The sequence below is a fragment of the Python bivittatus genome, unplaced genomic scaffold (assembly GCF_059951505.1).
Source record: "Python bivittatus isolate LINGU-HERP-01145 unplaced genomic scaffold, Pbiv_v1 ctg000080_np1212, whole genome shotgun sequence".
Taxonomy (NCBI): Eukaryota; Metazoa; Chordata; class Lepidosauria; order Squamata; family Pythonidae; genus Python; species Python bivittatus.
The window spans coordinates 26,411,703-26,429,729 of NW_028277035.1; the positions used below are offsets into that span (position 1 = coordinate 26,411,703).

Sequence of the window (18,027 nt, forward strand, 5' to 3'; positions counted from 1 at the left end):
CGACAACAGTGATGTGGGTTTTCCAGAAAATCTTGAACTGAAGATAATAACTGTGTGTAAATCAGGGTAGTTTTTATAGGGTAATTTCCAGTTTAGGTCAGAAAAGAAAAAGAAATTCCAAATACAAATCACCACGTGTATATGCAGGGAAATCCTACCCTTGCCCACAACTTTAGTTCTGTGAGCTGAGTTTGTATTCCTTGGTCTTCTGACAGGAGAAAATTGGCACGAGTGTGAGGTGGAATATTATGGGCTGGCTAATGAGTATCACTTAATTCTAGTAAATTTTGCTTCCCTCTTCCACATTTGGATTGGGTTTCCAGCATGTTCTGAGAAAAAGCCATGCTTATATTAATTAATTTATTTTACCTTCTGTGTGTTCAGAGAAGCGTAGTAAATGCTATATGAATTCCTATCAAGAATTTTTACAATTTCCCAGAATATATTTTTTTTTACAGAGATTGCCTCTCACTTTCTGGTATATTGATGTTTCTGGGTAAATCTGTCTTGGGATTCCAGTTCCTGTTTGAAGTTTTTTTCACTGAGGAGTCAAGCTGGAAATATAAACCCATACTCTACAGTACACTTAATCTATAGAGAATTTCTCCTGTTGACCAGTCAATATATTTTCTTGTTCAGTTTTCTGTAATCTAAGGATACAACAGTGGTCATTACACATAGATCTGGTTTACGTAAAAGTACAAGTAGTCCCTGAGTTAAGAATGCACAGTTTACGGATGACCCTTAGTTAAGAACAGAGCCTATTGTAGCAAAATTCAAGTTAAATACACAATGATTTGAGTTAATTATACAATGCTACTTGCACAGTATTATACAATAATACTGTTCTGGCTTACATACAAATTCGACTTAAGGGCAGATGTTGGGAATGGAACTTGTTCTTAAACTTAAACTGGTGACTACCTGTATGTTGTAGCTTCTAGTTAAATATCTCACCTAACTCATCTCCTTGTAATGGCATATGGAATTAAGTTATTTGTGGTTAAATATACATGGGTAATAGAATCTGCTGTTTAGTGGAAGATTTATGCAAATGATTTTTTGTGTTTCACATGAATGGATCTTATAGATTGTAAGTTTCATTGATTATGTAATTACACGATAACCTGGTATTTGAAAGCAGCAAGCAGAATAGAAACGTCTGATTTAATGGCCATATAGGAATGCTTAATACCTTATTCAGTTAATAAAACTTTCCTGCAATACAAATAGAAATGCGTTTTATAGTTACTATTTTGTTCTGAAATTTTACTTTTTATAGCATTTGATTACTAATATATAAGCATATATCTGAATTTTACCATTATTGCATAATCCATTTACTGCTACTGTCTTAAGTGTAGTTTCACCATCCATGGCTTCTTTTTGGTGGTTCCTTTTTTTTCCTGTATATTTACTTGAATGTGTGCTGCTATCTATATTTGAACATTTGTGCACTACTTTAGTGGAGTAAGGTATCATTTGATTTATGTTTTAAAATGCATTGATGTCAATAGTTGCATTATATTAATTTTTGAGCTCAAAAAGTGATTAGCTTAAAAAACAGAATAGTTAAGAAGGAAGGAATAGGTAATAGAGGTATAAAAATCAGTTAAGATCTGATTTAAATTTGAGATTTAAAAGTGGCATAATTAAATCTGAATTAAGGCTTCAAAGGCAACTTAATCTTAACCGATTGGAGATTCAATTTAGAAAGAAATGGACAATAAGCTATAATAGCAAAAAATACAAGTGTGTGCAACTACTCCATTTAAAATATTTTTTTGGCAGAATGATGAAAATAGGAAGGATGGTATACCCTTTGGAGGACAATCATCCTGCAAAATTTCAGCTGGATAGCTACAAGGATTTGATCATAACACATTTTTGGAATATTCCCCTAAAGAACATTCCCATTTTATGCAGAGATAGCAGGGATGAGGAAGCAGTTTCCAAATTGTCAAGCAAAGAACCTATTTAAAAATGGTGCTGAAATACTCCTTGTGCGTCATTCCCATTCCCATTCCTTCTCTCTCTCTCTTTCTCTTGTATGTCGCCCATTCCCCAAGCTCTGAGCATCTAACAGTCAGAAACATAGGAAAAAAGCCCTCAATAAAAATAAATAAATCAACCAAAAATAATCTCAACAATATTGTAAGGGAATAAAAAAGAGGACAAAAAACATAATGTGTCTGTTACTGCTTCCCAGTGTTCAAAGCTTGCCTTCCCCCAGGCCAAATGGGGAAGCCAGGTCTTTATTCCTCTCAAGAAACCCAGATGGGAAGAGGTAGACTGGATCTGCGTGGGGGTGGGGGGCTTTCCACAAATGGAGGCAGCAATAAAAAAACGCCCATTTTCAGGATCCTGTCAGATGGCATTCTTGGAGCAATAGTACCTGGAGGGGTACTGACCCTGTTTGATCTGATTGAGTGGGCGAATGGCTGTGGGAGAAGGCAGTCCTTTATCTGGTCCAGAAAACCAGCACCTTGAATTGCACCCGGAAGCCAACTGGCAGCCAGTGCAGCTCCTGAAGCAGTAGGTCACTGGAGTGTAATAGGAAACACCTGTTGCTGCACAGCCCACCACTTTTTGTGACAGCTATATCTTCTGAATGCTTTCAAAGGGCAGCCCCACGTAGAACACATTAGTGGTATTCCAAATGGGAGGTGACTAGGATATAAGTGACTGTGAGCAGGACTTTCCAATCCACAAATGGTTGCAAATGATGTCCTCTTGGTCACAGCTGCCACCTGTTCCTCCAGCAGGAGCTGTGAACTCAGGAGGACCACAGAGTTGCAAATCATCTCAGTGGGGAACTCCAGTCTTGTTCAGAGTCAGAGAGAGTGCTATCCTGGAATCATTTGGCTCACAGACCCAAGACCACTTTGTCTTGGAGGGGCTAAGCCTGAGTCCGTTTCTCCCCATCCATATCTGATGCCCCCCACCAGCACTGGGTCAGCATTTATACTGTGTATCCCAACACTGGGGGTGGCTGGTTTCCTTGAGGATGCTCTCTCCATCTTTTAACTTTATCTGTAGTCTTTTAATGTGTTTTGTAGTTTTTAAATGTTTTTTATGGTTTTTATTTGTGAGCTGCCTAGAGTCACTGATAGTGAGATGGGTGGTGTATAAATTTGATTTATAAATAAATAAATAAACAATCTGGGAAGTGTGTGTTATTACTTTATAATAACTTTACAATTTAAGAATTAGACTGATCCATATATAATACAGACTAACAGCAATAACACTATTCCAGGCACAGTTACACTACCTGCACCTGCATCTTACTGTTTTTAAAATTGTCATAGCATTTATGACATCTTTTTCATCATTTTTTTCTTGGATATTAACTTTACAGCAGTTGTTTCACTTCTGCTGTTTGTTACAGTACATCATTATCATTCCCATACAAATCTTTAAAATACTCCTTCCAGCATTCTCACTTAAGTTTCACTACAAATCATTTCATTACTTCTATTTTTAATTCCATTCACTCTGCAGGACTTTAGCCCTCTTTGCTCACTTCCAAAACAATTTTTATTTCATCAAAATAATGAATTGTTTTGCATTTTCTCTTTTAATTTTAACTGCTCCTTGACAACATACTTTGCAACTATTGTTTCTCTCTGTACACCTTACAGTACACAATACCTTTCTCTTACCCTCATTTTTTGCAGCAATCTTATATGTGTTTTTTTCTCACTCACCGCCAATTTCACTTCATCATTCCACCAACCATGCTTTTTCACTCTTAAACTAAATCTGAATACTTGAGTGGCACTCTGTAACATATTTTTTCACTTTGTTCCAAGCAGTTTTCCACATCCTCTTTCTTATATCTACTTTCTATTGATTCTGTTGAGAGATTAATTTATCTTCTAGTACTTTCTCATACAAAACTCATACTTTCTCTTTCTGCAGTCACTCCACTTTCACTCATGTTTCTTTCATTTCTTCCTTTTCCATTCTTAACACTATAGAATAATGATCTGTCCTGCGATCAGAGCCTTGTTTCACATTTGTATCCTTCACTAATTCTCTCAAAAAAAATTTGCTCATGAACAAATGTCATTCTTTAAGATTTACAGGTACTCCTCAACTTATGACCACAATAGGGACCGGAAAATTTGTTGTTAAGCCATGCAGTCATTAAGCGAGGCATCACGTGACCCCACCTGATCTAATATATTCTTAGTTCTCTAAATGGCACAATCACTTTTACTATATTCTCATCTTGTTTCCACCCATCTGTTCATGTCCTCTAACAATAGTTCCCCCCCGGATCGCATTCATTCAGAATGTTGTATGATTTTCTCCCAACTCATATTTGGTTTTTCATTAACACTATTCACTCTAACATGAGCTGTCAGCAACCTATGGATTCGTACTTTCATATGAAACCACAACGTGTATGACATCAATTAATACTTTTGACATATATTTTAATCTCTTCATTCATAATTAAATGTACACTACCTTACACATTTTCATCAGCTCTGCTCTGTAGGTTCAAACTGCCCATAATCAGATCTGTTACATCATTTCCCAACTGCTAATTTATTTACAGGAAAGCACATTTTTGTCTAACTCTAAATTATCACTTCATTAGAGTGAGTTTTATGAATAAACAGTATCAAATACACAGTGAAGCTGAGGATATGAAACCTTTTTGGGCTTGTGGGCATGTTTGAGATACTAAGAATGTGTTATGGTCACCACTATGCAACAACAGTTTATGAAATATTGCTCTTTGTTCTCTGCCAGTCAGTTTCCATCCCCACCCCATCTTGTCCAGGAATTAGACTAAAGGAAGGAATGAAACACACAGAGACAGAAGTGTGGAGAAAATATGTTAAACCATACACATCCCCCCATCACATATACCCCTTTTCTGCTTTTCCTTGCATGACCTCTTCTGTTCTCTTTCCACCACTACTAATATTGCAGTCTACAGGCTTTCGGTCTGATTGGGTCTGCTATCCACTTTTCTAGTTTTCCTCCTTCATGGCCACTATCTTTCTCTTTTCTACCTTGATTTTTTTCTCCTTTCCTCTTTCACCCTCCCAGTGTTGTGGCTCAGTTGATCCCCTTCAGAAATCTTTTGCTACTGCCAGTCAGAATAGTTAATCTCAAACCGCAAATGAATGGTTCTGATCTCATGGTAGCCCACAAAAAAGAGAATGGATCCCTCAGTGTGCATTGAGAGATTCTGATTTATGAAGTAATGTGGTTGACTATGAAAATTAAAACTGATGCTGATCTTCCTTCAAATTAAAGTTAAGCCAGTTAAATAGGAAAATTACTAAAATTCACTAATAAAAGTATTTCTCGTAGTGTTGTATGTAATACTTTGAGTTTAAATTGTGTTGCTTGAAATGATCTTTTTCAGCAACTTTGGAAAAGTCTTGAGTTCAGAAATGTTTACTAAATGAACCCAAACAGCAGTTTCATTTAATAGTTTCGTACTCAAAAGGGGGGTGTTTTGAATTTGAAACAGTTGAAATTCAAAACATTTTGATTGATTGATTGATTGATTATGTGCCATCAAGTCATTTTCGACTTCTAGCAACCACATAGATAAATTTTCTCCATGATGATCTATTCCTAACCTGTTCTTTCAAGTCTCCGAACAGTTCACTCATCGCCACTGAAACTGAGTCAGAATATTTTGGTAATCCTAGTTTCTTGATTCTAGCTCCTGAGTATATTTCTTAATTAATCAACAGTCACAGCAAATTTATTGGCATAAATTAACATCCATTCTCCTTCAACTGTTGAGAAATAAATAAAAAATGTTTATAGGTTTTATAAGTAACTTAGGGAAATTTTATTTTACTGTATAATAATTTGTGATATTTACACTTTGCATTTTTCTCTAGTATCCCAGTCCCATGGAGAAAAATGTTATTGCTGTAAAAACAGTAGAAGAGAAAACAGGTAAGCATTTTTAAAAATGTGTAGCACTGCCCAACTTAGCCTTGATTCAGTAAACTGTGCTCTCGTAAATTATTGTTTAGATTTTTATTTTATTTATCGTGTTTGTATAGCTGCCCATCTCACATAAAGCGATGATTACCGCAATGTGTTATGTGTGGGACTACCCTTGAAGATGGTCTGGAAACTTCAGGTAGTACAAAATACAGCAGCAGGAATATTGATTAGAACTTGGCATTGTGAAATATTAGGTCAATTTTCCATATTATTCTCTGGCTCTCAATTTATTTCAATCCTCATTCAAGTGCTGGTATTAATCTGTGAAGCCCTTCAGGGATGAGACCACATTATCTGAAGGAATTTTATTTATTTATGTATTTATTTGAATGTATAAGCCAACTCCAATGGACTCTTCCTAGATGTTTCTACCTGTGTCCTAAGATTATCTTCAGAAATGTCTGTCCCAGGCCAGACATTCACACACACACATGCACACACATTGGGAAGTAAAAGTTTTACTTAAAATTTAGTAAATATAGGCAGTGACAGGCTGAGCTTGTGTGAAAACACATCCACAAAGCAGCAAAGCCTCAAATCCCTAGAGAGCTTGCCTACAATGAGTTCCGAATGGCCAGAGTCCAAAGTGGGGAGCAGAAGCATAGTCAGGTCACAGTTCAGAAATCCAAGAATCCAAATATATGTATCCAGGACCCGGTTTCAAGAAGTGGAGTTTTCTCAGGCAACAGGTTCAGGATGCAAACACACAGTATTCCAGCAAACAGAGCGGTTATTCCCACAAAGAACTGCTGGACAGCAATGGCTCTTAAATGGAGTCTGCGTGAGAGACACCAATCTCTTCTGTTCTAGAGCTGGGAGGAGGTCCTGGATCCAGCCTTTCATCTGCCTCAGCTCAGCCATGTCAGCCTCAGGTGCCTAGTCGCTAGGCTTCCTTGAAGGCTGATATTTGTCCTGGGCATCTTGACCATCTTCCTCCATTTCAGACTTTTGAATCTGAGCTGGCCATCACAAGAGATCCTACTGTTACTGTTCTTGCTGAGGTGTGACAAATGGCCATCAGGCTGAAGCCTTTTCCATAGCAGCCCCCATGACTCTGGTGTTGATTTTACTGCCTTCTTGGCACCAAGCAAATATGTATTAATGCTCTCAACTTTTTAATGTATTAATGTTAATTTTAAATTTACATGTTACATGGAACACTAATCTGGTGGCTGTTTTAATTTTTTTATTGTATATTTTAATTCAGTTTCCTTACAGTTTTTACACTGCAATTTTAATGCATTGTAAACTGCCCTGGAAAACTTAGTTTTGAAAAGCCATATACAAAATAGATTTACTTCCTTTTTTGTTTAAAATGCTCAAGAAAATGTTCAGTTAATTTCATGTAATTGTGAGAACATATTCAGAATTAGTCTGCAATACCTATTTAATGTTCATCCACTCATAGAAATACTGTATACACAGAACTTTATAGACAATCTGACTTTGCTTTTAATTAGTCTAAGAATATTTATGAGATGATGCATACTGTAATGCTGGCATAGTAATTTTTACATCTAAATGTACAAAATACTTTGAAGTGATAGTAATTTAAATCTGTTCCAGTTAAGTTTCTGGTCTAATTTTGGAAATGAATCGTCTAGTTTTCTGGGTAGATGGTCTGTGTTAATAGGCTGGAGTGGCAAATGAGTATAATGCTGTAGGTTGTCCTAGATCTTTTGGCAGCGAGTTTCCATCAGTCATGTTGTCTTTTGCACTGCTGTATTTTTCTTTGATGTAATTGAAAAGTACTGTCAGGACTTCCAGAGCACCTAAGCCTTTATAGTTTATTTTTAATCAGAATATGTTTGCTTGTCTTTACCTTGTACAGATCCCTGTGATGCTCTCTCTATATTTTTGATAGTCTAGAGTTTTCAGACAAAGTTAATCAGTGTTTGTCCTTCCTGCTTCCAAGCTAGCTAATAGCTGTTTGTCCTTTGTGTCCATCTACAGGGCCCACCTTCTTTGCATGCATCTAATAAACATCTTTTCACCTCCCTTCACAAAAGGAAAAGGCTTGTTACATTAATCCCTCATCATCCATCCATCCATCCATCCATCCATCCATCCATCTCCCTCCCTCCCTCCCTCCCTCCCTCCCTCCCTCCCTCCCTCCCGTATTTACTTGCAGTGTACTTCTAAGTGTCTCAGGTAACTTAAAAAATGTAAACATTAAAAATCCCAAAGTAGCATAAATGATCCTAAAACTCTATAAGGCCTTGGTAAAATAATACATTTTGATCACTCTTCTGTTCTAATGGGGGAGGTGGGGGGCAAATGTCAACCAACCACAGTTTGTTTTACAATATTTATTTACTTGTGTCTAGTAGTCTGTGAGAAGAAGTGTTTTTGACTGGCTAAGTTGATGAAGACAGATGAGCTAAAAATATGAATGCCTTTAGCTCTTTGGTGACAGAGAAGTAAACCAACATTCAAAGCCTCCTGCATGGCTGCAACTGTAACAGCATAGTGATAAAGCTGCAAACAAACACCATTCTTCTTGGAGGAGGAATGGAAGGAAGACAAGCTATAAAAATGCATACATAAAAGCAGGATGTAGAACAATATGCTAAGCCTGTGTGAGCAAGGAAGGGAGAACAGTGGTTGAAAATTAGTCTACCTTTGGTTCAGTTAGAAATGAAATGAGCTGAGCTTGGGCCAGGAGATGACAGGCAGTATGGTGGAAAATAATTCTTATGGGGAAAAACCCAGCACCCATCACCCAAACCAACATTGCTGGGGAAGGCTGCTGTATTCACTTCACAAAAGTAAGCTACATTGAACTCTGGTTCTTTTGAGTAGACATGAATCAGATTGCATTGCCAGCTCATTATTAAAATTCACTAATAATATTTCTTGTTATGTGTTATGTGTAAAAATAGTCCTCGTTTAGCAACTACCTCATTTAGTGACCATTTGAAGTTACGATGGTGATGAAAAAGTAACTTTATGACCAATCCTCACATTTACGATCTTCAAGAGTGTGTAAAGCAAAGGAAAGCTGAAATAAGATCATAAGCACAATTGTGGTTTCATTTAGCGACTGCTTCATTTAATGACTGAGTTGCCCCCAATTGTGGTCCTAAATGAGAACTACCTGTATTACTTTGAGTTTAAATGGTTTTGTTTGAAATAATCTGTTTCAGCAACTTTGGAAAAGTCTTGAGCTCAAAAATGCTCACATGGGTTGCAGAAAAGTGGCTGAAGATCTGAGTATTTTACAGGAATGCTGATAATACTGTAGATTTCAAAGAAAAGCTGGCTTTTCTTTAGGGAAAAGTCATGTGAAAGGGAGGCACATATATTTGGGTAGAAATGACATTATTTTTGTATCATGAAAATTGTCATTTGATGAGCATTCAGATGTGAGATTTCTACTGGGTGGACATGTTTAGTGTCCTAGCCTTTCCTGGATAGTGGTCCCAAAATATCATGTAAGAAAACAGTTGTTTCACTCTGAAACATTTGGTTTACAAGTTAAATGACTTAAAGGAGAGATGAAGAACCAGTAACTTTTCAGATGAAGTTGGAATTCAGACTTCGGCATCTCTCACCAATAACCCTGCTGGCTGAGGTTCCTCACTGGTTCCTCATGCTTATTTAGAAGGCTGAGGAATAGAACTGAGTAGATATAATCCTTTGTTTTTTGGCTCTGTAGTTTTTCCTTCATAATATTTGGATAAACACTGACTTGAGGTGCAGTTGAGTGAAAAGAAAACAGAGGTCTCTGTCAAATTTCTGTTCTCCACAGTACTGAGCTGATATTACCTTGAAAGCTTTAGAGATAAAACCTGTTAATCCACAGCTTCTTAATCTTCATTGCCTACCTGCCTGGACCACCAGTTTTCCATTTGTCTTTCTGCCCTGTAATACCTCTCCTCTTTCCTTTACACTATTCTCTGATTAGATTTGAGATGGACTACTAGATGTTGCCAGCCCACCTTGACAAGAAGGAAAACACCCCCCCCACACACACACATACATACATACATATAATAATCCCTCTGACCCCTGTGGGTGGTATGTGTCTTCCTCAATCTCTGGTCCTCTACCAGAGGCCTGGGAGTTTGAGCATTCTGTGCAATATCTTAGCTGTTCCTAACACTGCACTCTTCTGGACAGAGAGTTCTGAGGTTGTTCCTGGGATCTGTTGGAGCCATTCTCCCAGCTTAGGAGTCACAGCCCCAAGTGCTCCTACTACCACTGGGACCACTTTGTCCTTTACTTTCCACATCCTCTCTAGTTCCTCCTTCAGGTCCTGGTACTTCTCCAGCTTCTCATACTCCTTCTTCCTGATGTTGCTGTCACTTGGCACCACTACATCTATCACCACCGCTGTCTTCTGTTCCTTGTCTACTACTTGTCTGGTTGATTGGCCAGTACCTGCTTGTCCATCTGGATCTGGAAGTCCCACAGGATCTTAGCCCTGTTATTCTCCATGACTTCTGTGGAATCTCCCATCTGGACTTGGGGGGGGTCTAGCCCATACACTGTGCAGATGTTCCTGTACACAATGCCAGCTACTTGGTTGTGCTGTTCAGTGTATGCTGTTCCTGCCTGCATCTTACACCCTGCCACTATGTATATATTCTTTATCAGTTTTTTTTCCTTCAGGTAGTAGGAAGCATTTAATTGCTAGTCCCCAGCAGTTATAATAGAACGTTTGATGTCTTGCAGCAGTGAGTAAAATGGGGCTATATAATTTTGTTCAGCTATGCATAAGCATCCCATTCAATTTCATATATTTATATGACTACTGCATACCTGCTGAAAATTATGCTGGGGTAGAAATATGAGCAGAATTTAGGATTGTGAGAAAATTCCTATGAGCCACTTTTCTAAGATACAAGATGAATCTTATGACAATCTTGGGTTGCATTCAAAAGGGATAATGCCACTTTATTCCTTAGTACTGAGATTCATCTCTATGGTTCAGAATAATCTAGCAATAATAATCTGTGAATTGTATTGATGATGCCTTCTTTTTTTCTGTTACTTAAAATCCTCAAGCATCTTTTTTTTAAGCTCTTAATTAGCTCTTTAAAAAAGCCACAGATTAGTTCAGCTACTGTTCTTCCTCCCTACATGTCTGCCAAAATGCTTCTTCCCCCCCCACACCCCAAGAACTGCCTTCTTATCCATTGTGGCTGTCAGATTGGGGTCACAGAGGTAGAAATGCCCTGTCTGCAGGAAAGAAAGGATCTCATTAGTGCATCTGCAATACTAGTCAGGAAATGAGTAAATAATTACTACTTTTGTGAGGAACAGGGACTAAGATGGCACCTTCCACCAACTCTGTTTCCAATTATTGCCTTACATGTTTTGTTTTGCTTTTTAAGGAAATAATATAGTAGAAGGGGAACCAAGCTATTTTTCAAAATATTTTTTTCTATTTTGTATTTTTGAAAATATAAGTTTTTGTATTTTCCGTTGCATGCAATTTTTAATATACTTTTTTCCTTGGGAAATATCAGCATATGACTCCCTGTAAATGTGTCAAGTGGGAAATCCATATACAGTACTACTATGTTTATTTAAAACTCACTGCAGAACGCTGCTCCCAAGGAAGAAAAATTCAGATAAGGTTTGAAAAAGATTTGCCTCTTCTTAAGAGCAAATAATGGCCTTGCTGCAGGCTATTTGCCCACCCAGATTATCAGTTAACATCTTCCTGAAACTCCTGGACTTAATTGGGAATCATTAAATATTAAAATGCAGATTGATTTTAGAAGCCAATCACGTTTGCGTTGTAGCTCAATGCCTATAATTTGAGAAGGGGGCTGCGCTTTAATTTTCAGAAAGGAGCTTTATTCTTGTCACTGGTTCAATTCAGGGCAAAAATAAATGTTTGTTGTCCAAGAGGATTGCTTTAGACTTCAAACACTGGCATTGCTGGGTGGCAGAGAGATAGTTTATGCTCTTAAGATGTACTTCAGAATGCAGAGTGAGCAGAACGAGCTGCTTTTGCACTGAAGTGCTGACCCAGGAAGATACTTGAAGCTTGTAGCTAGCAATATAGCTAGCTCAGAAATTAACTCCCCCATTGCTGTTTGCCAAAACTTACTGTGATTTCAGGGCAATTCCAGGAAGTTCTGGAAAGGTTGAATTTAGCATTTTATTTTATGCTTTGTTATCACCATCATAGGTACCAATAACATGGTAGATTTAAATGAGTTGTTCCAGCACTGGTAAGCAGGGGTGTTGACATAAAATCCTTCCTGGATTAACATGCTTCAGTATTCTTTGGGTGCTAAAAAGAGAACATTAACTAAATCCCTTTATGGCTTCCAAGCCTTTCTGCTGATATTTATGGGTCAGTTGTTTGCTTTTGTTTGTTACTCTGAAAACTTGTTCTTTTATTATCAGACTTGGGTACAGGAGTGATATATCGAAGAAGGATTGCAACATGCCAAAATGTAATTCCACAGATTTTAAGAAAGGTAACTAGTTCAATCCATTGAAATTCATTATATTTTTAAGATGATATAAGCAAACTATGTTTTTGTTCATTAGTTTAACTTTTCTGAGTTACGGATGATGGTATTTAAAATCCCACTTTGTGTCTTAATGATGAGATAGCTAATGTTCAAAGTCCTTATCTCAAAACGAGTATTGTAAAGCAATCAAAACAACATTTTTACAATATAGGAAATCTTGCTCTAAAATCAGAATAGGATGGTGATTCTTTTGTTTAAACTTCTCATATCTTCAACTTTCAAATTAAATTACAATATGTTCTGCTATGTATCATAACACTTTTTAAGGTGCTTTTTTAATCTGACATATTGAAAATATAATGATTCATATTTACTGCATTTCTTTTTACCCCTTCCATGCCTCATCTAGATGGGAAAACATAAAATTTACAGGTACCAAACAGAATGAAAAATGAACCCAAATGTTTTGAGTGATTATGTCTTGTGGGCAAACAGTTGGTGAATGCTTTCTTTTGGGTCTGTTACATTAAACTGGACTTAAAAGACAAATAAAATGACACACATTAAGTTGATGCTTTGCTTTAAAACATTGCAATTGGCAACACTTAACAGTGGTGCTAAGCGGTGAAAATAACCATTAAAAGCTTGCATGATTTGATCATCAACTGCTAAAGTTAATTCATGTGTTAATGTCAATGGTTACATGTTACTGATGGATATTAGCCTTAATATAACTATTAATCATTTTAAAAGGATGAAAACATTTGCTGAATATACATAAACTAATCTTTTTTTCCAAACTCCATTTACCCACCCTGTAAATATTGCATCTGGCAGATTAATATCCTGAAAGTGTCAGAAGTCTATTTAGAAGAGGAGTCATGGCTTAATATGCAAGAAAGAATTATGTCTATGAAGACTCATTGTCTTACGTGGACAGAGTATGCCACCATGAATGAAGAATCAGTCTTCAGAGAAAGCTCTGAAAATCCTAATTGGTAAGGCATAGTAGATTCATTTATTGCAAAGAGATACAGTGGTACCTCTAGTTACGAACACCCCTCCTTACGAATTTTTCAAGATACGACCAGCTCCGGCCCCAAAAATTTACCTCATGTTGCGAACCACCTCGAGTTACGAACCGGATCTGCAGCCATTTTCCCTCCTGTGACACGTGGCCTGCGGCCATTTTTCCGCCCGTTCCATGTGGTCTGCGGCCGTTTTTCTGCCCCTGCCACATGGTCCGCGGCTGTTTTTCCGCCCTGCCGCATGGTCCGCGGCCGTTTTTCAGCCCTGATGCGTGGTCCACGACCGTTTTTCCGCCCCTGACGCGTGGTCCGCGGACACCGGAACAGATTAACGGTCATTACATTGAACCTTATGGGAAAATTTGCCTTGTGTTGCGACCAATTCAAGTTGCAACCAGAGTCACGGAACGGATTAAATTCGTAACTCGAGGTTCCACTGTGTATGGATTTTCATGTACCACCTTCAGTAGGAAGAACTGAAGGTTTTGCCTTGGGCAGCTATGATAGTTCTTGGTGATATGGTAAGTCTGCACAATTTGTGAGCCACAAGCCAAGGGCTGCTTGCCGTATGCATGTTAATATGGAGATTCAGTGAAAATATTGATTTGAGGCCTTTCTAAGACTTTAACATGTTCTTTTTGTTTGTCAGACAGCTTTCAATTGAGCTGTTGTGCTCCATTAAAAGTTGATAGATAGGATGTCATCCAGCTGTATGAAAGTCATAAGGGACAATGGAAGAATACTCTTTCTGGTACCTAGTTGTCTCTAAAGCCTTATTTTCATATTTTTTATATTGCTGTCATTATTTATTGATTGTAATATTTTTGTGCCATTTTTCATGCTAAAAAGGCTTTTGGAAAGATTTATTACAAATTAAAAAGAGACAACAGTGGCAGAAAAACATAAAACCAACAGTAACATCACATTAAAAACATTAAAACAACAATATGGTCCTGGAAATAATATAAACTGTAATCTTATAGCCCAGGACTGTTATATAGGAGGGGTTAATCAGGAGATCCCACCTTGAAAGGGGAAACGAAACATCGAGTCCCTTTTTTCAACTTTTGCAAACCATCAGAACTCCAACATTAGGAGAGGGAAAAGTGGGGAAGGTAGTATAGGATCTGAAAGATCCAATTCTTCACAACACTTCAGCTGGAGAGAAAACTTACACCAGCCCTGCAGCTGATATAACAGAATTACTTCCCATTGTTTGCAAAGAAAAAAATGATGAGTATGTGTTGTTTGTTTGTGTGTGTTAAAATTGTAGCTGGGACCAGAGGGCTCAAATGCCTCTCTGCTCTCACTTCCAGTCTATTGGTTGCATTGCCCAGAGGGCGCTGGATAGTTTCTTGAAACCTCCAATCCTGAGGGGCCTTGAAAGGAGAAGAGCATTGTCTTAGTAAAATGCCTACTTGAAAGACCTAGTGACACTTTTTTAAACAATGAAACTGTTTGTAATTCTATTACAGATACTATATATTTTATATTTTGGGAATAATACAAGAGAAAAGCCTGTTGCACATGCCTAGCAAACACATTTATGTGAGTAAACAATTGCTCAAGAAGGCCTCCTCTATTGATGGTAATATTTGGGCTGGTTTGTACAAATAAACTAATCAAATGTTTGGGACTGTTTTGTTCAAATTAAATAGAAAATACCACATCCCTCAATACAACCAAAGACAATCCATCGCTGATCTCCCATGTTATATGAATCTTTGACTTCTAAAATACTTTAAAAATGGTTTACCACTTTTACATTTAAAAATATCTATTCAAAAGAATTGAACATAAAATACGGAGGTGAATGTTTGTATAATAAATGTACCAAAATGAAGCCGACTTATGCAAAAGTTATGTTGGAAATACATTTTTTTCATTGAAATCTGATAAAAAATTACAACACAAAAATAAGCTGTATTCTGTAAGGTGTACTTTCTAAAATCTGGTTACACTTCCAAAGTAAAGATTTCTTCAGATGAAGGCCAACTTTCGTTTTATTTTTGAGCTATATTCCAGTTGTTCTGGAAAAATAAGCAAATGTAATGAACCATTGATAAGAACAAGAATAACATCCAGACAATTGTAGCATAAAAGAAGAATATGGTGGAATTTAAAAATTGTCTTGAATGCTATAATGTAAACTACTGGCTCAGTGCAATAAATCTTGTTTAGAAAACCCCATGAAATAAAAATGAAATGAAATAATAACCGGCCCAAACTTAATGTATTATGAAAAAGTTAACATTGTTCAAAGTACGAAGATAACTGGGATTTTTTTTTTTGACAGCTATTTTTATATGAGCTCAATTTTCTTCAAGGAATGTATTTACTAGATAATTAGAATGTACAGCAAATATTAGTCACTTAGTTTTAATACATGGACCCACACAAAAAAAGTGCTCCTTCATTCATGTGGACTGGGACCCATTCTCCTGTGGTTTGAATCCATTCTGAGGAAGGGTGTGTGCAGGGATATTTTTAGCCAGTTGATTAGAATTAATTGGGTAGGAAACTGTTGGTTGAGAAGGACATGCTTTTGACTTCAGTCTTATGGTTTGGATATGAAAAGAAAGCAGCCCTCATAATTTTGTCTACATTAGTTTTTGTGGCTCACTTTAAAAGATTGGAGCTATAGAGGATGAAAAAGAGCAGATCAGTTGGGAATGCTACATGAAAGTAAGTCTTGGAAGCAACAGATCCATTACAAAAATATTTTGGTCAGCTTCTCATTCTGAAGGGGGAGGGACATTCAGGCTTCCACAAAGAAGGATATGATTTTTGTCCTGGGTTAACATATTTGAAACAGTGAAGCACATCAGTTTGTTATCTTTGAATTGCTACCTACTAAAATTTACTTACATTCTAATTCCTATTAGATTCTAACACTAATCATCAGGGCTTAAAAAGAGCACAAAATGAGATGCAATGTCAGTCCTTCAAAATGATCCTGAATTTCATTTCAGTAGTCAGAAGACTGTCTTCAAGCTGGCCTAGCAGGATGAGTCAATGAGTAACATTTCTGTAGATTTTATAAACAGAATCCATGGTTCCTCAAAATGAAGGGATTTCTAGGGATAGTATGTAAACCCTGATGTAGTCTCAGAATCCAATTTGGAAAAGGAAATATAAAGTATTATCGAAGGACTTGGGCAGAATGGGCAACAAAAGCTAGCTGATGTAACATGACTGCTGATGGAACTCAGGAAAAATTCTCTTGTATGAAACAGTAATTGACCTACGATTTGTTCTTTCATATCTGGGGGCTGCCCTTTCTTCACAATTTGGTGCGTTATTTTCTTTGTTTTGGAGCTTCCCAGCCACTAAGTTACTGGATTTCTTCCTGTTGATAAACCACATAGGCTAATGCACAGTTGATACACTGTGGCTGGGGAGTAAATGAATAATCTACTATTGCTGTTGATTCAGAAGAGACATTGAGTGATCCATCAGGATTACCTTGCAATTTGCAAATAAACATTTAAGTGGCAACTTTGTCCTCTCATCTGTTAACCTTATAAAGGGTTTATAGCCAAATGCAATGGCTCTTCTCTTTAGTTTATATTGGCAATAACAAAGGGAGAGCCCTCTGAATCAGATCAACTCATCTGGTCTAAAATTTTTTATAACACAGTAGCCAAGCAGATGCTTTCAGGAGGCTCGCAAACCCAGAATTTCTGCCTTTCTGTATGTATATACGTATACTTTGTGGAGAACACTGTATTCTGTCTTCTCTGAATTTCATTTTCTTCTTTTCCACCTGAGCATTCAGTTTACAACTGACCATGCTTAGTCTTCACTGGGCCATTCTTGTTTATTTTTTAAAATTCTTTTAAGATTCTTTGAAAAATACTTGTACATTGTTTTCTACAATGAATAAGACTTATTGGGAAAGAGACCTCCATGATTAGTGAATGTTCTTTGCTGTGACTAGATAGCTTCTTTGAAGTGTTTCTATTCATCTTAAGTCACTTCTGTTCCTATAGCTAAATTCCAGCAATGGAAGAAGCCCTTGGCAGTAAATGAAACATGGAATAATTGGATGGCAATATTGACAAAGAAATCTAAGTGATAAGTTTACAAAAACTACTTCATAAGAAAAGAGAGGCTGAATATTGAGTAAGCTGAATAGTATAAAATGTCTGAAAGCAAGGGAGTGGGACATTCATCTGACACTCATCCAAATATTAAAGACAGCCTTGTTACCTAGAAATCCTTTACTAGTATCTTATTTGAGATGTTCTAGGGAAAATGTGTGAAAACATCCAGAATCAACATTTACCAACTGGCTAAAATTCTTACAATGTCAACACTGAATTAGGACTATTGTACCTTGAAAAAGGTTGTAGTGCTATGAAATTTTCTCATTTACCTGGCTTTTAAAGTATGCTGGGATTATTTTGACAATATCTGAAAGACACCGTTTGAAATTACAGCAGCACCATTTGTTCCCATTGAAATTACAGCTTGCTGAAGCTTTGTTCTTTGCCCTGGTATGCATTCCAAAAGATGTCTTTTTGAATAGTCATAGAAAACGAGAAGGCAAAAAGGCAAAGTTAGTT

General features: G+C 37.0%; 1 protein-coding gene across 4 annotated transcripts in view; it reads left to right on the forward strand.

Annotated features, from left to right (window-relative positions):
- The window catches only part of PRELID2 (PRELI domain containing 2), a 44,993-nt gene that overhangs the window by 12,255 nt on the left and 14,711 nt on the right, over positions 1–18,027 (forward strand). For all 4 annotated transcript variants that reach the window (XR_015794743.1, XR_015794744.1, XM_007426404.4 and 1 more), the window contains exons 2-4: positions 5,883–5,940; positions 12,361–12,434; positions 13,269–13,429. Coding sequence is in view for 2 of the 4 variants with exons in the window: in XM_088133694.1 (XP_087989820.1) it covers positions 5,883–5,940; positions 12,361–12,434; positions 13,269–13,429 (293 nt within the window). In the remaining 2 variants the exon portion in view is untranslated. The remainder of the gene's footprint in view (positions 1–5,882; positions 5,941–12,360; positions 12,435–13,268; positions 13,430–18,027) is intronic.